This window comes from Maniola jurtina, chromosome 16 (assembly GCF_905333055.1).
Source record: "Maniola jurtina chromosome 16, ilManJurt1.1, whole genome shotgun sequence".
Classification (NCBI taxonomy): Eukaryota; Metazoa; Arthropoda; class Insecta; order Lepidoptera; family Nymphalidae; genus Maniola; species Maniola jurtina.
This window is the reverse complement of record NC_060044.1, coordinates 3,998,254-4,022,371: the sequence shown is the minus strand read 5'-3', so window position 1 is coordinate 4,022,371 and position 24,118 is coordinate 3,998,254. Positions and strand designations below refer to the sequence as shown.

General features: G+C 38.5%; 1 protein-coding gene across 1 annotated transcript in view; it reads left to right on the top strand.

Moving 5' to 3' along the window:
* The window catches only part of LOC123873025 (B-cell lymphoma/leukemia 11B), a 64,139-nt gene extending 41,025 nt beyond the window's left edge, over window positions 1-23,114 (top strand). Inside the window, exons 2-5 of the mRNA XM_045917678.1 lie at window positions 905-1,081; window positions 1,980-2,183; window positions 2,646-2,831; window positions 18,378-23,114. Coding sequence (XP_045773634.1) covers window positions 905-1,081; window positions 1,980-2,183; window positions 2,646-2,831; window positions 18,378-20,371 — 2,561 coding nt within the window. The 3' untranslated portion in view covers window positions 20,372-23,114. The remainder of the gene's footprint in view (window positions 1-904; window positions 1,082-1,979; window positions 2,184-2,645; window positions 2,832-18,377) is intronic.
* Window positions 23,115-24,118: the final 1,004 nt, after the last annotated feature.

The following is a 24,118-nucleotide window of genomic DNA, read 5'->3' as shown; positions in this document are numbered from 1 at the left end:
GGCCATATGTCGCTCGAATTTGGACTCAAGTAATTGGCCTTCAATTGAATGCCTTTTCATCTGGTAAGCGTGAGTGGTAACCTGTTTTCCATTTTTGTATTTGTTAAATACATATAATTGATCAGATGTTCAAATATTTTGGCTTAAATGTTCCTTGTAAAAATTTTAAATACGTACGGTCCGATGCAAAAACCTTACCTATTTGCAAAAATTATTATTTATTAATTGCATGTATTGTTTCGCTAACCTACTTGTTCGTCCATTGTCATTACATAATAATAATTTATATTAATAAAATTATTAATATCCTTTACTTATCGTGTAGAGTTTTATCTTTTTCTCTTATCTTCAACTGCATTTACTTTTATGGCATAATATTGTGAATTGAATCTTTAAAATGAGCAACTGCCGAGTTTCTTGCTGCCCTTCGCAGTAGTAAAGGCATTCTGAACCAATGGTGGATTTCCACGATTTCGAACGAACGAACCTTTTCACGATTCAAAAGTACATGTAAAAGTATATTTGAATAAAACCTTTACTAGTATTAAGAAGGCGTTAAATTCATCAGTATCCCTCGCCTATTATATATTAATTCACCTATTTAACTTAAATTAAAAAGGGCTGACTGACTGACACAACTCAAACTAAGGGACGGATTGGGCTGAAATTTGACAAAGAAAGGTATAAGACACATAGCTACTCGTATAATACCTAACATAGACATCCGCTTATAAAGGATTTTTGGAAATATAACTAAGAAGGGAAAATAGGTGTTTTTTATGCTAGTCCACGCGGACGCGCCACCCAATTTAAATCTGGCTGAACACTTAGTTTATGAGCGGCCAAAGTTGTATAACCAGTGAAGATCAGATGCTTCTTTTTTAATGATATTTTTTCGTTGCAGCGGATGCGGACAGCGCGGCAGAAGGCGGGGGGTCGCCCACACCCGGCGTCCCTGCGGACACGCTCACCTGTGGGGCGTGCCGCAGAGCATTCGCCCTGGCAGATATCGTGCGGTTCATCCAGCACAAAGTCTCCTCCTGTGATAAGGACCTATCGTCCTACCACTGCTATAGCGCCGGTGAGTACCTATTCATAACTAGCTGTTCATGGGTCCACTTCACCTCTAACTTTTCGGAGATCATCATCATCAGCCTGTGGGCATCCATTGCTGGACATAGGCTTTCCCTAAAGAGCGCCACCACACCCAGTCACCAGCCTTCCTCATCCAGCCATTTCCCGCCAGCCTCTTTATATCGTCCGTCCGTCGTGCTGGAAAGCGTCCCACACTACTTACGCTTGCTTATACGCGGTCTTCACTCACGGACTTTCCGGCTCCAACGGCCATCGTCTCTACGACAGGCATGGCCTGTCCACTGTCACTTCAGCTTGCTAATGTGTAGTTTGATCTACATCAAAATTGATTCTCCAGTGGATCTCCTCATTTCAAATCTTATCCCTCAGGGAGATAGACATTATGTGCGTTTAAAAAAAAAACACCAGCTTTAACGGTGCAGGAAATCATCGTGTGGAAACCTGCATGCCTGAGAAGTCTTCATAATGTGGTCAAGTGGCCACCGTGGTGGACTATGGCCTAACCCTTCTCATTCTGAGAGGAGACCCGTGATCCTTAGATAGCCGGCAACGTATTGATCATGATGATGATTACTATTATTTTGGTCACAAAATGATCCAAACCTTTTTTTAGCGGTAGCCTAAGCTACCTAAAATTAAAATAAAACTTCTGGGGCCCTGCCTAAATCTAACCTCAATTTGATTTAATTTGGTTAACATTCTAGAGACAACACCAGAATGTTAACCGTTTGTTTAATGTTTGTAAAAATGTTTAGAACTCGTCCATAATTTTAAAATCCCACTTAACATCTCCCGTGCATTAAGTTCAATAATAACTGTTGTTCTACATTTATATGTACTTGCATTACTTCCTAAATCATTTAGAACCATACAATTTTACACAGGTCCAAATTCAGATCAAGAAGATGGATCAAGACCAGGACAAGTGGCAACTGGTAACTCTAGTGGGCGAAGACCCTCGCTGCTTACAGCCAGAAGGCCTCCAAGCAGTAGAGTACACACTCCACCGCTGGCCAGCCCCTCGATAGCTCCGCCTGATCTGCTGGAAGATGGCGGTGCTTCGAGTACACCTAAACGGCTATTAGATGGTAAATCTTAGCTTAACAGTTCAATTGTTTTTAATAATAATTATTGTTTAACTGGTTACCTTAATTATACTTGTTCAGTGATGATAAGACATAGATCTGCTTCCTGAGCACATTAGATGTCTAGCTTTTATAGAGTCTTATGAAGCTTAAGAGCTTTAAATCATTCAAAAAAGTCTTAATTGTTTTTGCTCTCTCTGGTTGCAGATCTCTGGTTTTATTACTTAAGCCATTTTAGCATAATCATAGAAATAAGAGACATTCTGGATTTCTCTTATTCTCGTTATTTCTAACTTTCCCCATTTTTGAACCAAGATTTACTTTTCTAATATTTTAGCTCCATTTTACCTTACTGTTTAAATTATAATAATGTCATTAGTTTTCCGAACTAGGTGCAACAGATGGTAAATTTAAATAGTGTACAGTCTTTAGAATGTACTGATTTGTCTTCTCTTTTGTTATCAGAAGCCGACCCTGGGGTTTCAACGCCTAAAAGAAGAGCATCAACATCACCAATGCCTTCAAGTTCCCCTGACGAAGATATCAAACCGAAGATCAAACAAGAACACATGGATACCACGGGTTCTCCTGAAGATCATAAGAAATCCAGAACTGAAGTAGCTGACGCTGAATCTAACACAATGCATAGTGGTGAGTAATTGTTTGCCATTACAGGAATTAATTACGTTGATAAAACCAAAAGATAAATATTTAGAGATCCGAGTTTTCGCTATATCATTTAAATAGTATCATGACGTGATTTCTAACACTATTCTGAAGAAAATATAAAAAAAATTACACTTTATACTTTGACGTAAGGTTTTTTAACCTATTTTATCTGTTATCTGCCAAAGCCACCACGATCCAAACTTCATAGTCGCGGATTGTTCTTCCCTGTGTTAGAGAAATACGCAGAGAAACTTTCAGCTTTTATAAAATAACGAAGGTCTGGCCCTCGCGGGCTTTTAGTCCATTATAGACGATTAATACCCGAACTACGGAATAAGACCTATTGACTGACTGAAATATTTCTAAAACGTTTAGGTCGTGTATGTGGTTTGAAAACTTTAATAAAAGGATAGTAAGTATTCTAAAAAAAATTGTGCGTAATTCGATACAACGGTATAGTTACCCAGCCTCAATCTTCACATCTTAGATCACGTTTTGTTTGAAATGTTGATGTCATGGTGTTTTCTTTGTCCGGTATTTAGGATTTTATTAATGATTGCTGTCCACGTCAGCTTCAAAGGATTTTGGAGACAATTTTATCGTAACGCTCAGCTTTTGTCCTTTATTGTGCAAGACGTTGCACAACAACAATACAGGCGGCCATTTATAGTTTTGCTGACGTCATCTCCCGATCATACATTTTGGATTGGAGCTAATACTGTCACATCACTCGTACATTCGTAAAAGGGTGTTTTCTTATTTTTCTAAATAAGATCTTTTAATTACCCAAAAATAAAATTTATTTCACAAAGAATTAGAGTATGATAATTAAGATATCCACTAAAAATCCCACTAATGTTATAAAGGTGAAAGTTTGTATGGGTGTGTGTGTGTGTGTGTGTGTGTGTGTGTGTGTATGTGTGTGTGTGTGTGTGTATGTTTGTTACTCCTTCACGCAAAAACTACTGGACGGATTGGGCTGAAATTTAGAATGTAGATAGATTACATCCTGGATTAGCACATAGGCTACTTTTTATCCCGGAAAATCAAAGAGTTCCCACGGGATTCTTAAAAAACCTACATCCACGCGAACGAAGTCGCGGGCATCAGCTAGTATCAAAATAAATTTCTTCTTTGTCGGATTCTCCATAGCAAAAGGTCGTGTCTGCAATCAAGTGTCTTCGTTGCGCTGGTGACTTTAGCTCTCCACTCTGTATGACCAAGAAAAGCCATTTATAGTTTTGCTGACGTCATCTCCCGATCATACATTTTGGATTGGAGCTAATACTGTCACATCACTCGTACATTCGTAAAAGGGTGTTTTCTTATTTTTCTAAATAAGATCTTTTAATTACCCAAAAATAAAATTTATTTCACAAAGAATTAGAGTATGATAATTAAGATATCCACTAAAAATCCCACTAATATTATAAAGGTGAAAGTTTGTATGGGTGTGTGTGTGTGTGTGTGTGTGTGTGTGTGTGTGTGTATGTGTGTGTGTGTGTGTGTATGTTTGTTACTCCTTCACGCAAAAACTACTGGACGGATTGGGCTGAAATTTAGAATGTAGATAGATTACATCCTGGATTAGCACATAGGCTACTTTTTATCCCGGAAAATCAAAGAGTTCCCACGGGATTCTTAAAAAACCTACATCCACGCGAACGAAGTCGCGGGCATCAGCTAGTATCAAAATAAATTTCTTCTTTGTCGGATTCTCCATAGCAAAAGGTCGTGTCTGCAATCAAGTGTCTTCGTTGCGCTGGTGACTTTAGCTCTCCACTCTGTATGACCAAGAAAAGCCGAGATTTTCTTATAGCGATTTTAATTGCCAGTAAGTGACTTGACCTGCTCAGACCAGCGGCTAGGGGATCGACCACTTGGTCTTTTGCCTCTTACAAACGACTAAAAGTTTAATCAGATTACTAGACAAAAGTGCCTACCCCAATCTTCGTTTCGTGAAAGTTTATTGCTGATACGAAGTTGCTCCAGAATAGATTTGTTTCTTCTCTTAGCGTGGTATTCGAAAAATCCTTTTCCAAAAATGAAAGCGTCAATCTTTTCCTCTCGGCCATTAGAATGCCCAAGCCTCAGAGCCATAGAGGCATATCAAAATAAATACCAGGTGAAGATCGTATTTATAATCGATCACTTTGTTAAGATCATTGCTTAAATCCTTTTAAACTTTACTAGAAAAGTGAAACACAAAAGGAAGCAGAAACTTTAAACATCTGTATAGCGAACAATCTTGCGGGGATGGTTCGAAAAATAATCTATCCGAGAGCATAACCCTTTGTGCAAGCAGATGTGCCGTCATTTGACACTTTTGTATTAAACCGTTGCACAACAAAAGCTTTCTTAAGCCCGAAAATTGTACACCGTTCAAAATTTTCGACCCGCATTTTGTCAACTGCTTTGTGAGCCACTAAAACTTTAAGCGTTAACTGTTAATTTAGAGGAATTGTTTGTGCAGCCCTATGGAAAATACTTTCAAGCATTTTTATTGCAACCTCAGAAGAAAATACATAGTAGGTACCTTCCTTGTAAGTTTACTAACTCAACTTTATATGTGGAAGGATCTGGAAACCTACGGCACGATTATTATAATATAGCCTTACCATTCTGTGATTATACAATGGGTCTCTACCTTCAGCAATGAGAAAGATGATTCAGAAAGAGGCCTTTTAATTTAACCATATCATAATAACAATAACAATGGAAAGAAAAAGGATTAAGGTTGCATAAAGATTAAAGTGGCTGACGAAAATCGCTGCCAGAATATCGATGCCAATTGCGCTATCATCTAAATGTCAATTGCAGGCTTTGCTTCAACACCAGTTGTTTGGGCTTATTGAGTTTATCCTAAACGTTCATATTAACCCCTTCGAGTGAGCTGTCAAACCAGCCATATTCAATAAAGCATGAGGGTCCCGTTATAGTAAAATATTACACCATATTGAAATGATAACTAAAAACAAAACAATCGCACCTATAAATCTACTAAACTTTAAATTATTGTGACAATAAGAACATAATTCTATTGGTGACAGTTAAATCCTGACCTCGTGCCAACGTAAAAAGGGATCTTAATTTAAATGGTATTATTTTGTACATATTAATTAACCCCATCGCTTTATGGACAGATAAAGGGGATGCTTTTGAAGAAAAAAATTATTTGCATGAACGCACGATTGACGTGCGCGCATTGTTATCTAGTGCCTTTTGTGATGACCCTTATGTTAACCGTAAATACGAGGTACAAAAGGTCCCAGGTCTTGTGTACTAGCAGTTGAATATTCAACGGTGTGGTCTAAATATTTAGAGTTCAGTGTTGATGAACAGATCACTGGTATTAACGGCCTTCCGTAGAAGATGGACCGTGATATTATAATTGTCAAAGATGCTACCGAGGCTCCATTGTCAAAGGCTTTTTATAATTTTTTCAAAGATAAAAAATGTTTGGCGTGCTCCTGACACGTACACGCTCATGCGTTTGCCGTGACCTACGGAACTTCTTTGACTCTAACACAATGGTCGAGGATATTTTTAGTTTTTGTACCGACGGGAAGGTAGCTAAGTGGCGGGCTTTAAATAAGTGGGTTTTAATTTTAGATGTGACGTGTTGCTTTTCTATGTGAAAGGTGAGGGGAAGATTGTCTCGTGCCTATCGCGTGTCCTTTGACTTAGCGTTCAATGGTTATATTTAGAAAAACTTTACCAAAACGCACGTTCGGATGACATCACCGTATCAGCTCTCGTACAGCTTGTTCTTTTGTCTCTTATTTCTATATTTGTTCTAGATATTGTTAAAGTCTCAACAATAGCTTGTCCTCTACGAATGTACAATGATGTGTCCACAAGACATCTTTGCACTCATTACCATAAAAAATACATACGTACAAGAACCGGTGGTCGTCACTTATTTGTATCAAAATAAATATTGGACCAGGTGTAAATTGAGTCCGGAGTTTTTGTTTGGGTTACAAATTAATGACGGATTGTTATGCTAGGTATTTCATATTCAAATGTTGTGGACTCTCACTTCTTAAATATTAGTCAGGAATGGATTTCTGGTAGTGACCCAACGTTTCAATGTTTAGTATTCCAAGCCCATTAGCATACGTAATAATTGTGAAGTAGTCCTGTCCGTATCGATTTCACTCTTCCCCTCTTACAAAGTTCGCTGATAAAAATTATCCTTTTAAACTTGAATTAACACGGTTGACCGAGTCGTAAAACGGTCGGTCAGTGGAGACTAAACAACAGAGCTTTTTACTTATCTACTCATGCAAAATAAACGTTACCACAAAAGCCATACAACGGGTCCTCGTTTCAGATAAATCTCTTGTATTTGTACACTAATCACGCATTCATAGACCGTTTCCATGATCGCCCCCGTAAATGATTTCTCGCTAAGTCCCGTCCAAGATATTTCCATATCAAGACATGTTTTCTTAAGGGTCGGCCACAAAGGGCCATCTCGACGCCCAATCTTTAATCCTATCTCGGGACCTTTGCGGGCAAATTTAAATTTCTTTAGAAATATCGTCCTTATTATGTATGTGCGGGTTTCTATTCCTTGTGACATTCGTGGGCGAGATAACGTAAGTTAAGTCCGAGAGGAGATTGTTGAGAAAAAAACTACCGCTAACTTCAACTAGATCCCATCTCCCGAATTTGGGCTGTTGAAATTTGGTCCCAACGTAGGTGGTCATAAAACTCTATCTCGCTCGGGATTTTTGGGATTAGTACAACCTTATTTTGTATATGAGGTGATAAGTCTTTATGAAGGGTCAACCTTTTCTATAGTGGAGCTCACCCTTTTAGTGAAAAGAGTCCGTTGATAGCTGATTTAGGAATAGTGATAATGCATTCACTGTGTGTAAATATATCATAGATTTACTCTATGATAGATGGCTTTTCAGCCACGTAAGGGTTGGTTAGCTCTGCAGATATACATCTATGGTTTTTAAGTTGGAAATATCGTTGTGAGTAGATATACCTAGATCTAGGTTTGGAATCTTTCAAGGATTCTGTTGATCTGTTGAACGTGTAGCATTGGTGAATCGAATACCTAACTAGCATAATATTCATTGTTTGTGTGTTTTGGACATGGGGTCACATAATATATGTACCTACATTGATCTAATTCATAAAGATAATTAGTTGTTGTGAGTCCTGGTACATAACTACATTAAAAATATTTCTGTATGACTAGTTACTAATATAGCGATGGTAGCCTAGTGACTAAGACGTCGGCCTTTTACTAGGGAGGTCGGGGGTATGCACCTCTAAATTTTCGAAGTTAACTATGTGCGTTCTAAGCAATTAAACATTACTTACTTGTAGAACTTATTTAACAATGAAGAAGAATCATCTTGAGGAAACCTACATGTACTCAGCGGTGTGGAAAGTCTGCCAATACTGGGTCAGCATAAAGAGTATGGCCCTTCTCATTCTGAGAGGAGATCTGTGCTCAGTAGTGGGCCAGGGATGAGTTGACGATGATGATTTTAACTAATATTTTTAAACTAGGAACTAAAGACGAAATCAATTTTAAACCGCGTCCACTTTGATGTCCCTCGCACTCCCCCTCAGCATTTTATTGTTTTTCCTCCATTTTTTGTAATATGTGGTAATGGTCGCTCCACACGTGTCGACAACGGTTATTACGAGTTTAAAATAGCCCTCACATCTGGGCAAAGACGCTCGCGGACCAATTTTGGAGATCACATTTTAGTGTGTCATAAGAAAAATTTTGGTTGTGTGCTTCTATGATTTTATATGTATTTGAGTATAATACTTATATTGTTTTTAGGGTTCCGTACCTCAAAAGGAAAAAAGGAGGGTTCCTTTTTTCTTTATAGGGCCACTTCATTGTCTGTCTGTCTATCTGTCTGTCTGTCAAGAAACCTAGAGGGTACCTACTTCCCGTTGATTTACAATCATGAAATTTAGCAGGCAGCTAGGTAAGTCCAAAGGAAAAATCCAAATTTTATTTATTTCTATGCCTAGGTACCTACCTAATAATTTATCGTGCAAAATGTCGAAAAAAATTCCGTTCCTTCCCACTTAAGTATACCTATCTGAAGTTTAGCAATCGAAAAACCTAAAATAATTATGGTCAATAGAGATTTCTGTATTGGAAAAATAAAACCAACGGTCTAACTATCGCAGTTTTTTTTTTTTTATATCTAATAATGAAAACCTCTAAAAACAAAGTTTGTTTTGCGATTAGTTAACAAGAGTGACTCTTACTTTTTCACTTTTTCTGTAGTACGGAACCCTCGGTGCGCGAGTCCGACTCGCACTTGGCTGGTTTTTTTAATTATATGGTACTGCGCTACTACTTACTTTGATAGTTAATTTTGTGATTTTGAATTTTTTTTAAGTAATATTGTAAAGTAACTATTTTAGATCTTTTGAAATTGTTACTAACTTTTTATCTCCTATTTTCGAAAGTGCAGTTCGTTAGATATTATGTAAAATTTCAATACAAACCGATATTAATAAAACGCCCGACTAAAGGCGGAACTGATTCGAGCGGGGGCGGAAGCAATTTGCGAGGTAACGTGATAGTTTACAGAAATCAGGGGTTTTTATAGTGTCGACTGTCGACACTGGGTGCGGTGATCGCCGACATGCCGTCATACTGTACCTTCATAACCTAATTGATTGCAAATCATGGCGATTTTAGCCTTAAACAAATATACCAATTTGATCGGAGCCAAAAGCGGCTCGTTCGACTTGTGGACGATCCCAAACTAAGCAAATAGGTACTTAACCAGCTCGTAGGAAAGCCTGGATCACCGCAGAGACGTAAGCTCTCTTTGCGTGTTCAATAACATGGGGTTATTTTTTTTTGATTTGGAAAATTCTAGTGCACACACAAACATAATATATACAGAAAACATCAGAAGAAACTATACTAGATAGTGCAAAGACGACCTTATTGCTATAGCAATCTCTTAAAGGCAACCTTTATTCAAGGCGCGGACCAAAAAAATTCCTTAAAGGCCGGCAACATAATGGGCGGTTCCTCTGGTGATGCAAATGTCCATGAGCGGCAGTAATCACTTAACATCACGTGACCGCCTGCTCGTTTGCTCGCTATTTTTTTTTAATCTCGTAACGACAGGCACAGGCTTATACCAGCACCCACCCCTAGCACCAACATTTTTGACCTGATTCCTCCTTCACACTTCCAAATTCCACTATCGTACCGCAAGGTATCGTCAAGGTCTGCACCCGCACGTAGTCGAAATTACACGGGCACGTACGAAGCAAGCCTCCTCGTTTCCAACTGGAACTGCTAGAATATGGAACGCCCTTCCAGCATCAGTTTTCGCCTCCACTTTTAATATACTTACGTACCTTCAAGTCAAGAGTTACTAAGACATCTTCTATTCAAGCGTGCTCCATTTTAGGCTGTATCATCACTTGCCAGCAGATCTAATTATAGCCAAGCGCTATTCACTCTTGAGGTTATAGGTACTTAGCAAAAATACCATCAATGCAAATTACGGCAATTTTATTGTGATTATCTAATTTACACTGATGTGTATTTCTGTGGTATCCAAAATATCTCCTTAGAATGGAAAATAATTTCTTAATATTATTTAAATAATTAAAAAAAGCACATGCTTTTGTACACTTTTGGCCATTTGCATGGGACATTACGTTATGGGACGTTACGTACCTATATAAAATACACGGCGAAACACTTGTGTACTCAAGATACGCTCGGTCGAATCGGTCATCTTATTATTTTAGCTGTTCATTATGACCTGGAGGACATTCATTTAAATATGCGTCATTTAAGTATCTCTTTATTTTAGCCACTATAGTCTTTATTGCTGATAAAAATAGTGGTTTATTGTCGCGTAAAAACATCGCGACAATGTAGACATATCAATTCGTTATACATACCTTATACGTAGCTGCTTAGTGAGATAATTTTCAGTATGGTCGTTTATGTGAAGGCAACTAACTGCAAAACATATTCAGTAGTTGTTTGTAACTCAAAAGTTAAACATTTTATCACCATCATCAATCGATAGACGTCTACAGAATTTCCTCAATATCAGTTGAACTGTGAGCCGTAATAAGCTAGCAGAAGACAGACAGACAGACAGACAGACACACTTTCGCATTTATAATATTAGTATAGAATTATGGATTTGCATAAGAATAATATGGCAACGTAGATAAGTAGGTACCTAAATGAAATTGCGAAGTACCAAATTGTAGCCCAGCATTTTTAATTTTGCGAACGAATCGCGTCCATATGCTAGTGGCATAATATAATTCCATCAAGACACTAAAAAATATATCGCACATAAATAAAGCGAACGGTTCACGAAAATTGCGTTCCGTTTCACGAATTTTTATTTTTCATACCGCAACATGTCCCCAGTTATGGGTCACAATTTGCACCATTCGGGTTATGAGAGGGGTGTCGTCATACGTCCGGCTTTCATCTGGAACATCCGGATTTTGTGGCCACTGACATACTGTGGGGCATGCTACAAAGTTACGCACATGAAATGCCTCGGGTTTAACATACTATACCTACTTATCCACGAATATGAATTGGTATAGCGCTCTCTCTGTTACGTTATCCCATGCAAATGATCGAGACAAAAATTTTATTGGGTGCTAACAATTTTGAGACACCAAACAATCACAAATGAAACTATGTTTTTTAATTGAATTTCGAATGTTTTTGAAAACATGTTTGTGATTGGTTAGTGACTCAATATGTTTAACGCCCTTTGAGATTTTAGTGTCTATCATTTGTATTGGATTACGTAACAAAGAGAGCGCTAATATACCTAAGTACTAACTTCTTTCCTGGACTTCGTCTGTGGTGGCGTTTGCTGGCGCGCGTGTTGTGCCTTTTTGGAGTGATTTCTTGTTAGAAGTGACCGGTTTTTGTGTTCTGTTGGCGTTTATTGGTGGTTGAACTGACTGGGAAGCGCTCTAGGGGCGCCGCGTGTATGTCGGCGGGCGCCGGCACAGACGAAGTCCATACTTAATACATATAGTTTCCCTAACTTGTAAATGACTACAAACTTGACATTGGCTAATCAGTGTAAAGCCAGAGAGAGAAAAAAAAACTTCTTTCCGGGGATAGAGTAAGTATAGATTTTGAGTAAATCACTATAAATATAAACCCATCGGGAGCTAACTACTGAGAACGTCTCCTATCAGAATGAGAAAGGTTAGGCTTTAGTCTACCATACTGACCAAGAGCGGATTAGCATCAGACGTGACACACCTTTGAGAACACTATGAAGAACTCTGAGGCATGCGGTTTCCTCACGACATTTTCCTTCACCGTTAAAGCAAGTGATAATTGCATAAAACGCAAATAGCTCCGAAAAGTTAGAATTACGTACCCAGGATTGAAGCCCTGACCCTGTTAATAGGAGACAGACGTCTTAACCACTAGGCTATCACCGCTTTGTAGGTAGGTAGTAGAAGTAATCTATCAAAATGTGTCAAGTATAACAAGATACTTCATGTGCACTCTAGTACTGAGTCAGAGATATGAGTAGGTACGAAATTACGTAGTTACACAAGGTTGAAATTTCGTGGCATCACTGTCAATACACGTATTTCGCGGAACGCTCCAACCTGAGACGAAAAAATTTTGAAATTTTTTATTGTTTTACCTTGTTAGCACTAGAACTTAACTAGAAATGTCAAACCATGACATACCCTACCCACTAAAAGACAGATTGAAAAGTTGTACTAAGTAGGGTCTCAGAAACCAGACGGCGATGTTTTTCACGAGATTTTTCCAAGTGTCCGGGTTGTAGTGTTAAAGTATGGTAGCCCTAGTAACGAGTGGGGGTGGGGGGCGGAAAGGGAAGGCGGTCATTCAGCGCAGCGGCGCGACGGACATCCGCCGCATAACAACTCGATCTAGCCTCACGCTTATAAATATCGCGACTGGAAAATAGGGCGGCCTTTTTAAAATTGACATCCAAATTAGGCTGAACGTGTTTACGCCTTTGCTTCGCTATTTTTTTATTTGATTCTCAGTTTGACTACCCAATATAGAAAAATTCCGTGGAGACTCTTTGGTTTCAAAGATAAAAAGTAGCCTATGTCGATTTCCAGAATGCATGTACCAAATTTCATCCAAATCGGTTAAACAAATGGACCTTGAAATGGTAACAGACATACACTCACACTTTCGCCTTTATAATATTAGTAGGATATGGTGGATATGGATTGTAACTGTGTCTAATAGGTATCCCTAGTTTACACTAACAAACGCGGTCTCATATTAGTTGATTTCGACAAAATCTGTTAAATAAAACTTGTAAAAAATGTCACCTTTGTTTTTCAAACTTGTACTTACCCTGTCAATGTTTTCTCTCTTGTATTTGTAAATAGGAGCGGGCGTCAGCTAGTTCTATATAAAACTAACAAAAAAATGATACCTATCCCTTGTACAATGCTGTATGTGTTTGGTTTGTGAATATGAGCTTAATTTTTTTAATTGAAATATTAAACTGACTAAGAAGTAAAATCTGTTAAAGAATAGTATGTTTCTATGTGAAAATAAAGTCGTGAAATTGAAAGCAAGTTCTTGAAAAATACGAATACACTTGGTATGAAACATTCGGGCGGAAGTCGCCGGCGCTGCTTCCTGCGACAGTTGTTACCCCAGCGCCTCTCGCGGACACCGCCGCAACTATGTATAGCCACCACCGGCTACGATTGTGTGCCACTTCGGAATTGCTTGGGATTGTTTTAAAATACTGCATACAGTTTCTTATGCTCAAGCGACAATAAGGTTAACGTCAATGCCCAACAACGCCATAATTATCGCGATGATGCGGCCGATAATAATAATTAATCAACGTGTTAAAATGAGTGTCCACACTTGAACGGTTAACGTCTAATGCCAATTGAATTGTGGTTAAATCGTCTAACACCAAACGGCAATTTGAATGCCTATTTATTATAATCTGCCAGTGAATAGGTGGTATCTACCTCACTAATGCTTGCCGTGGAGTCTAATTCTGTGCACGCCACTGACTGGCAACTGACTGAGTCTTTAGTAACAAACGTAGGTATTTAAAGCTTAGTATTTGTACAAATTTTATGGTCATTACAAAACCATTGTAACCGAACGAAAATTACTTTACCTATCGTAATAATCGCCAAACGCCGGAAAAGATCCAGCAGCTTCCCAAAAGCGGAACCGGTTAAAGATGGAGGCAGCCAGAAGTTTAACAACCGTTTCGATTTCAAAAGGCAATCGCTGATTGTGGGCATTGTGGGCGAATCAGTGGGGGGTGAAATTTTTAAACGCCACCCGTCTGGACCACCCCCTCGTTCGGGGGAGGTTAACCCGGGACAGTACGTTAACTGTTGTATTTCGTTTTGCTCGTGCGAATTTTTTACCCCGAAAGGAAGCTGGGTTTTCAATTAGAATCGTAGGTAGGTAGGTACTCCTAACAGTTTATTGTCATATATAAAAATCTTTTATATTATTCACCTTTTTTTATCCTATAAGTAACCGAATATATTTTCTAGGCGACTACACAATAAACAGGAAAAATAGTTTTTGTTCCAGTTTTTTAAATAAATTGCCATAGTCCATACTTCCATACTTAATATTATAAATGCGAAAATATGTCTGTCTGTCTGTCTGCTAGCTTTTCACGGCCCATCTGCTCAACCAATTTCGACGAAATTTAGTACAAAGATAGCTTACATATACTGGAGACGGACATAGACTACTTTCCCGGAAAATTGAAGAGTGAGAGCATATTTTGTAAGTAACAGAAGGGGCTCCCCCTTAGCAATGTTAAGTACTGGGCAGAGAGAATCTTGTAACATTATGCTAAGCTTAACCACACGTGAAACCACAACGAAGCCACGGAGCGAGTCAATCGGATCACCCACACGTTATTGTTTAATTATCGCCATTATCGCACGGGACTAGATCTTATCGTGTACCTAATGAAATTACGCGCTATGTAACCACGAAGCTTTTGTACGGTTAGAAAAACAAAAATTATCGATATTTAAATCTTGATATGATATGTAGAGAAGATACGCACCTAATCAACATTTAAATCATTTACTTAACAAATAAATAAATATTTTTGTGAAAATAAATATATATAATTAATTAGAAATAATTATTTTATTAATTAAAAGTACCTTCCTATTATTATCATTATAAACCAGTTGCTGGTCCACTGTGAGTCCTACCTACCTACAGCTGGTCGTCTCTCAAAATAAAAAACTCTCAGGCATGCAGGTTTCTTCACAGTATTTTCCTTCGCCGTCAGATATAAAAAAATAACAACTTGAGAGAGAATTTAAATTATTTCTTTTGTTTCTGTAGAGTATTTATTTCTGCAGATGTATGTATATCGAATAGATAAAGTCTCAAAAGGCTAATTTTTCAATCGTCAAATAACTTTTATCTAAGATTGAAAAATCAGCCATTAGTAAATAAAAAAATTTACTCGGAACTGTAATATTTTACATCAATACACCTACTTCATGTTATACAATTTTTTTAATGATAAATGGCATAATAGGTATATTATGTTCCTCGTTCTATTGTTGCTGACGGTATATACATACTGTTTGGCTACCGAATTCTCTTTCGAGTCTATAATGACAGATTATTGTATGTATGACAGTGACGAATTACGTACTGTAAGCAAATAAGTTAACGGTTCGATCGATTTTTAATCATGCGTAGCCGAACCTATAATCAGGATTATCTTACTGTAATGTAATGTAATACAATTACATTTACGTACCTAACAATTTTTATTATTATTTTTTATGAATACTACTTTTATTTTTATTTTTATACTAGCTGATGCCCGCAACTTCGTTTGAGGTTTTTAAAAATCATGTGGAAACTTATTGATTTTCCGGGACAAAAAGTACCTATCTGTTAAACTAGGCTATCATCTATCTCCCAGTCAAATCCGTCCAGTAGATTTTGAGTGAAAGAGTAACAAACATCCATACATCCATATATACAATCTTTCGTGTTTCTAATATGAAGTAGGACTAACTCATAATCACCATCAGCCTGCGAACTTTCACTTCTGAACCTTTTCTAAAGAGTGCCATCACCATTGCTCCTCAGCCTTCCTCATCTAGCCACTTCTCGCCTGTTTATACATCATCGGTCCATCTTACTGAATCCCATACCATGCTCACCTTGTTCGCGATCCCTCTCTAGTAGAATTTTCCGGGTCCATCAACCATCGTTCTTATGATAAGCATGGCCTGCCCCCTGCTTCTTCAACTAGCTATATCAGTGACCAATTGACCATATAGGGTACAAGAACGGTAGCTAAAAATATTTTCAATATTTTTCTAGCAATATTTATTTTTTCTCGTTAAATATTGTATGTACAACATAATGTTACTCATACACTATATCGTGTATCAGTTGGAATATAAAAATATATATTTTCTGCTTATGACCAAGACGAATACAATGAACAATGCCTGGACAAAAAGGTCAAAATATATTGATATCGTGATACGCATTTATCTTATACAGCATGATCCCTAAATTAAAAATCGATCAAAGTTTTATGGAGTGCGTAAATAAATTATATTCAAATAATTCTAATTATTATAAAATAGCGGGCTAACTTGGAAGGACTGGGTAGACACCCATACCACTTATCGGTTTCTACACAGAATCGTATCGACGGAATGCTATCCATCCCACTAGACTAGACCAGACAATTTAAAAATTATATATTGGATAGAATCAGGCGTTACTTTGCGGAAGTTCATGTTTAGCAAGAAACAGTTAAAAATTATATAATTAATTTCCACGTGACATGTGCGTAGTGACGCGCGTAAACCCCTAACACACCGGGTTACGCATACGTCCACGCTTTGTGTGTGCCATGTTTCATACAGTTCCATACATTACAACGCAATGGTACGCGCTACGTCTACGCTTACGCAACGCTTACGCAGCCTGTGTAAACGAGCTATAAAAAAGTACAATACTTAGTTACCAAATTTTTGCTAAAGTAGATACCAAATTTTTGCTAGAGTAGTAGTAAAGACCTACTGTCAAACACTCGGAGCACGCTGTATCCGCGATCTTTCCGGTCGGTCACAGCACAATCTGACCGTTACATTTCAATAATCGTCTTAACATTCGAGATCGCTTATCGTGCCGCGCCCACCATTGCTAGTGATGATCCCTCTATCGATAACTGTTTGGGTTTTAAAATATTAAACCTCTACGCTTGTACTCCAATCAGCATATCGATTTAATATTCTTTATACTAAGACGCTTGGAGTTTCTCTACGTGATCAAATCAAAAATGAGGAGATCCGTAGGAGAACCAGAGTAACCGAAATAGCTAAAAGGATTGCGAAGCTGAAGAGGCAATGGTAGGGCACATAGTTCGAAATTGCGATAAACGTTGGGGTCTCAAGGGCTAGAATCGCGACCTCCGACAGCGCAGCGTTGGTAGAGCCCCTAGAAAACAAAAAAAAAGTGTGTTTGTTTGTTAGTTTGTCTTTCAATCACGTCGCAACGGAGCAACGGATCGACGTGATTGTTTGCATCAGTACAGTTAAAAACCTGGAGAGTGATATTGGCTACTTTTATCCCGGAAAATCAAAGAGTTCCCACGGGTTTTTTAAAATCCTAAATCCACTCAGACGAAGTTGCGGGCATTAGCTAGTCCCACAATAATTGATACTCGTACGATTTATTTGATCTGATTAATTTAAGCTCCCATCCCTATTTAAGCTCGTTGAGGCACAATACAATGTGTCCATAATATAATTTGTCTCGGTCTCACAATGAGCAATCAAATTACTGTCAAAACTCAGGAGGCGCAGCGCCGCTACGCGTCTTGACCACCGATACTACTGTCAGGGTGAACTAGAGTGAGGGAACTCTCCGTTTGATCCTGAATCGACGATTGATCTGAGTAATAATCTTTTTTCTGTTTCGACTAGACTCCTGTTCTATAATTTTGGGTATCAATGGCAAACATATTTATTTGAATTGCTCGTTTTACAGATCATTTTAAAAGATCTGAACATAGTATTTTTTTAACCTTAGTTAATAAAACTCAACACGATCTAAAACAATAGTAAATACTAGAAGCGACACGTCGTTTATCAACAGGCTTTCATTTTTCTCCCGGGCGATAGTGTTACATATAGATTTCAATATCAACATTCTTAACCCGGGCGTGTGTACGTGATTCCAGCACGCGTATATTTCATAAGATTTTAGAGGTGCATGAATCACCCGGGACACGGAGCGGCTATCAGTCACGGCTGCCGACGCACCGGGCCCGTGAACCTCCTGCTTAGCATGCGTGCCACGAGCGCTCCCTAGGCCTACACTACGATATGTGAGAGCTATTACTAGACACTTTGCCCGCGTTAATATTCCTCTATATCTTCCATCGGAAAGCGTTTCCATCTTCGTACCTACTCGTATCTTATAAGTTTTTTAACATGTTTTTCTCCTTGTTACAGAACCGAGTAATTACGTCTGCTCTACGTGCAAGGCGCGCGTGCACTCTGCCTGGCGATTGGTTCAGCACGTGCAACACGTCCACGGCGTAAAGATTTACGTGGAGAGCATGCCGCAGCAGCTGCCGAGCAAACAAAACCATTCATCATCGAGCACTTCCTCGTCGAGCTCAGGTTGCTCGTCCACTGGTGCGCCTCTCCCACCACCTTCATTGCGTCATCACCCCCTGTTACCGCCACCAGACATGCATTCGCCGTTCGGAGTAGGAGGCCTACTACGGATGCCTTTACCAGGCAGTTTACCACCACTAGCTCATCCATCGGTGCCCCCGACTCCCCTCTTTGCACGACCAAACCATCACGATCACAGATTTCGAATGGAACAACTAGTTTCAGAACAATTTCGACACCATGGACTGAACTTAGCCGCAGCAGCCGCCGCTGTTGCGGCCAATTCTCTCCCTCCACATCAAGCCTTTCCCTCTCCAGCGGACAGGCCACCCGTAGTTCCAACCTCTCTCACGGGTCGGGACAGACAGCCTCCCGTATCACAACCCCTTTCACTAGAACCCCAGCTGGATTTTTACTCGCAGCGCTTGCGGCAACTGGCCGGTACGACCAGTCCAGGGGCGGCCACAGGCAATTCGAGCTCTCCTAGCCCCAGGAAGCATTCGCCTCCGTTCGCTTCCCCGTCGCCCTCCCGAGTCGGCCAGACTCCACCGGCGGGCGCCGGACCCGGAACGGTGGACACCCCTCGAGAAGCCATTAAACCTCACAGTTCGATATCACCCGAGCGACGTATTGAACCACAGACTGCAGATGCACCGCCTCCCGAACGACCGTCATCGACACCACCTGCCAAAAGAAACAATAATGAAGCCATTCATACTTGCGAATTCTGTGGGAAGAAATACCGATTTGAAAATAGTCTAATGGTTCATCGGCGCACCCATACTGGTGAGAAACCTTTTAAATGCAATCAATGTGATGAAGCTTTTGATAAGAATTCAAAGTTAAAAAAACATTTGAAAATCCACCGAGGAGCTGACGCTAACACTGAAGAGAATGAATCTGCTGGTGAGACTGGAGACGACGATACCGAAGATGAGTTAGACGATGAGGAAATGGACGGTGAAGAAGAAGAAGATAACGAAGATGGAGAGGATGTTGAAGAAGCTGAGGATTTAACAGTTTCAAATAGCAGTGCTCCTTCTGCTCAGCCTCGAAAACAAGCATCAGCAATACCAGCACATCCTCCCTCCGCATCAGTTGTTGGAGAACTAATGGACAAATTCGGTTTATCTAACATTGCTCAATATAGTGAAGCGTTTAAACAAGCACTTCAAGAATCGGGAAATTCGCTCAAATGGCAATTAGCAAAAGATCGGGATAACAACAATGGCCCACTTCCTGAAAAACCTAATGGTATGCCTCCTGCTTTACGATTAAAGGAGGAATTCGCTAAGATGCCTCCTCAGCCGCATCCTTTATTCAACCCCTTTGAAAATCCATTCGAAGCTTCTAAACGAATGAAATTGGATATGGAAAGGAATGAAGGATGGTGGTTACCGACTTTACATGCACAACGACCACCTGACAATATATTTGATGGGTTGAAGAACAGTGGCAATGGTTTGCTTCAGAACCCTCTCCTAAAATCTAAAGAGGGGCGTCGCAACGACACGTGTGAATTTTGTGGGAAAGTATTCAAGAACTGCTCAAACCTCACGGTTCATCGCCGATCTCATACTGGCGAGAAACCGTACAAATGTGAACTATGTTCCTACGCATGTGCTCAGAGCTCCAAACTGACAAGGCATATGAAAACTCACGGTAGACTGGGCAAAGACGTGTACCGCTGCAGGTTCTGTGAGATGCCTTTCTCAGTACCATCAACGCTCGAGAAGCATATGCGTAAGTGTGTTGTGAATCAAAGTAATGGTGCTGCACTTGCTTTATCCGATGACTCTAACGCGTGTCGTGATGAGGCCTCGTGACTCTACCCGTGGGGTGGCCTTCGCCTGCCACCGCCCCCGCCACCCAGCCAGATCTTCTAGGTCTAAACTTGATAAAATGTTTCATCGCCAGTACCTCTTAAAGTAAGTAAACTTAGATATACACAACGCACGACCATTGCGTATCTAACGCGTCTCCTAGAAGTAGTTCCAAAATATAAGAAACTGTTCGCAGGCGTTCCTTTTATTGTAAATCATACACGTGTACGCGCGTGCTTAATGTGACATTCTACAGTCTTTTGCGTCGGTGTCGTCGTGCTTTGTGTCCGTCTAAGATTCAGATGAGGCATGTCCTTAGAGCGCGCCTCATACAAACGAAGTTTGATTCTTATTTGAATACTGAGCAACAAACCCAATAAGATTTTGTAGACAAGTTCTGTGGTTTATCAAATTTCCATAAAATATGTGAATACTTTGCGGCTCCAAAATTTTCATACAAATCTTTCGACCTGTATGACTTTGAAACTAAAATTTTATACGGAAATCTGACAAGCCACAGACACTGTTCTTAATTTGTAGAGTTTTGAGTTTGATTGCTAAAATAGTCAAATCTTTAGTACGAGGTGTGCTCGAAGGACACTCCTCTTAACGCATATCGATCGCGTTTAGGGGTCGGCATTTGTTCAATTTCTAGTCTTAAGGAATAAATTGTGGCGAAATTAATATTTAATATACCCATTGCAATATGAGCCCAAAAATCCTAGCATTCAAGGGCATTAATTTAAATGATAGATACCTAGTGACATATCTTTCGTGTGAGCCAGTGTTGAGCATACCCGTTGCGTTGTTGGTGTTAGTTCGTGAGAGTTTTTGGTTATTTTCTTTGGAGGCTGTACTATGATCTTTACGTTACGTATTATCTAACTTGTTTTGTCATGTTTTATTGATTGTATAAAGGAAACCAATGCCAAAGTTAGCTACGTTGATTTACCCAGTAGAACGTTTAGTTGTTAAGCTGTATAGTGTCAATTAAACCGGTTTTTTCAGTATTTCTAAGATCTTCATAGCATTACGTGTATTTGGGTTGTAACTTTGTAAGTTGTTTCGTAATTCTAGGATATTATGTACAATATAAATCAAATGTTTCCTATTCTAGTTAAAACATGTAAATACAATCGCTGTAAGTGTATTATGTAAATCGAGTACCTACCTTTTGATGTTCATATTAATTATAGACAACAATAATTCGCAAATTATAAATTACTTTTCGGCAAGAACGGTGAGTTTCCTGTAATCGATAATTTAGCATTGTAGAAATCAAAATTGGAATCGTTTTTAATGGTAGATGTTATTACCATCAAGGTACTTTGGTCCTTACTAATAAAAATTTACACATTTCTTATACATGGCTTATTAAATGTACTTTGGCCCTTACTTAGGCAAACACACTATTTATATATGACTTATATATATACATTTATGTTATTATACATTAGATTTGTATAAGACACGCATAAGCAGTGTGTTTTCTTTTAATAAGGGCCTTTGATTTTACGACTGAAATGTGAATAAGCCATTTATAAGTAGCAATTAAGTAGATTATTATTAGTGAGGACCTTTATATTTAACTAGTGTTTAAATTTATTAAATAAAATAAAAATATCTTGTGAGGCATTTTGATCTTCATTTCCAAGCTTTTGTTTCTCGAGAATGGAAGCATGTTATTTTATTAAGACTGAAAAATATTCCAGTTTTGTTTTTATTGATGAAATGTTTTCTTGTGATTCGTGGAAGACCTATCACTCGTACCTTTAGTCCAAGTGTGAACTCTTTCAGTATACGTACTTAATGTAAATTATGATAGAATTTATATTAGATAATTATAAGTAAATTATAATAGAAATAACTCCATTTTGTCTCCTGAATCGATCTCCTTCATCCGTTTCCAGTTTTCTTTTAGGACTAGGACCTCTTCAGAAGTTGTATCTTTGCAAATAGATTCAAAATCTAGACAGGACCTAGTTAGTAGTTTTTTTGATATTGTATTGACATATTCCACGCTAAAATAGCTACTGCAGTTATTTTGTTATGCTTTTTGTGAGGTTTTTTATTTCATCTTTTTAATTCGTCTATCAAACTATAGTCTGACTCAAAATTTGAACGATTTGCCACGACGCAAAACCCGCTGAAGTAAACTGCATGAAAATAAGCGCAAGAATCATTTTATCCCGCACTACTACTACAAGAATCATGCTATTTCGTTTCACATTTTACAAGATTAATTTCAAGAATCAGCAGGAATCATACTATTTCCAGTTAGAAACTGTATGATTCTTGTTCACGTTGAATTACGTGGTGTCGTGGTAAACCGTTCAGTTTTTTTTTCTAATAAGTACGATTTAAGTTTAATGATCGTCTGTTACTTATAGGATTTTTGATACCTAATTTCTTTTAACGATTTGTGATTTTATTCGATCTTTACCTCCCTACGATACGGTAGTAGTAGTTATACTAGTACAAATACTTTAAAAATAATTGAAAATCCTGTTTTTATAAATATTAACTCGCAGTTGTAACTTTAAAATTGTACTTACATCGTAGACGAGGTGAAGTTCTGATAAGGATTATGACTTGGGTCGACAAAATGGGTATGGTAATAGTAAAACAAAATAAATTACTAAGACAAATTTTATTGTGTAATTATTGCCTACGTGAAAGAAGAACTGTTTTTATTATTTTTCATTTTTATTATTTTTATTTCAATAAATATCCACGATTTGTTAATTAAAAATATTGTGTTTGATTTAAACCCTCATAAAAATCTAAGATGCTATTCGCTCTATCTGGAAGTAGCAAGCAATGATGAAATGACTAAACGTTTGATTCTATTTGCTCATAGGCTCGATTAATTATTATAATTTCAAAATAATACTTTGGTTTTCCTTAACTGACTTAAAAGGTAAGCAAATCGCAGAAACTTACTCGGAGAAACGCTTAATTTGACGACCTCCCTCGCACTGGGATCTTATTAATGGGAGGTCCCGGGTTCGATTCCCGGCAGGGGTTTGGTCTGGTCTGGTGAGAGGCTTCGGCCGTGGCTAGTTACCACCCTACTGGCAAAGCCATGCTGCCAAGCGTTTTTGCGTTCCGGTACGATACCGTGTAGAAACCAAAGGCGTTGCAATACCCCAGGTTAGCCCGCTTCCAACTTACTCATGATTCATAAGAATAAAAAATGGCTAATTTACAATCGAGAACATTTCTCAGGCGTTCGAGTTGAAGATCTTTTTTTTAATTATTAAAAAAACATTTCTATTTATTAAAATCTCTGTTTCGATACTAGTTACTGAGGGCAAATGGTTCTGTCGATGGAAGACAACCATTAAAATTTCAGCTTGTAGGTAGGTAGTTAATATACTTAATGATGGTTTATAAGATGGAATGCGCTAAGGTTTAAAAGACAAAGACCTGTAAGGTACCCTGCAGCGGTCCTATTAATCAAAATGCTGGAAGCTGATTGACTTATTTAAGTAGATACTTAGGTACAATTTTGCTAGCATGGAACTAAGCAATTTGGAAGTTGGGGCACTCAAAGATTGGTTTGAAATTTTGAGTTATCCATTGATTCAAAATCACGAGGGAAAGCAAATCAAAGTCTATGTAATGAAATAGAAGAAAAACCATAGATAATTGGGGCCAGAAATCACCCGTATAGGATTTGTAGGACTTCGTCGATAGAGATGCTTTCAAAAAGTCTTTGATCATGGTGTCTATGACTTTGCAATACAA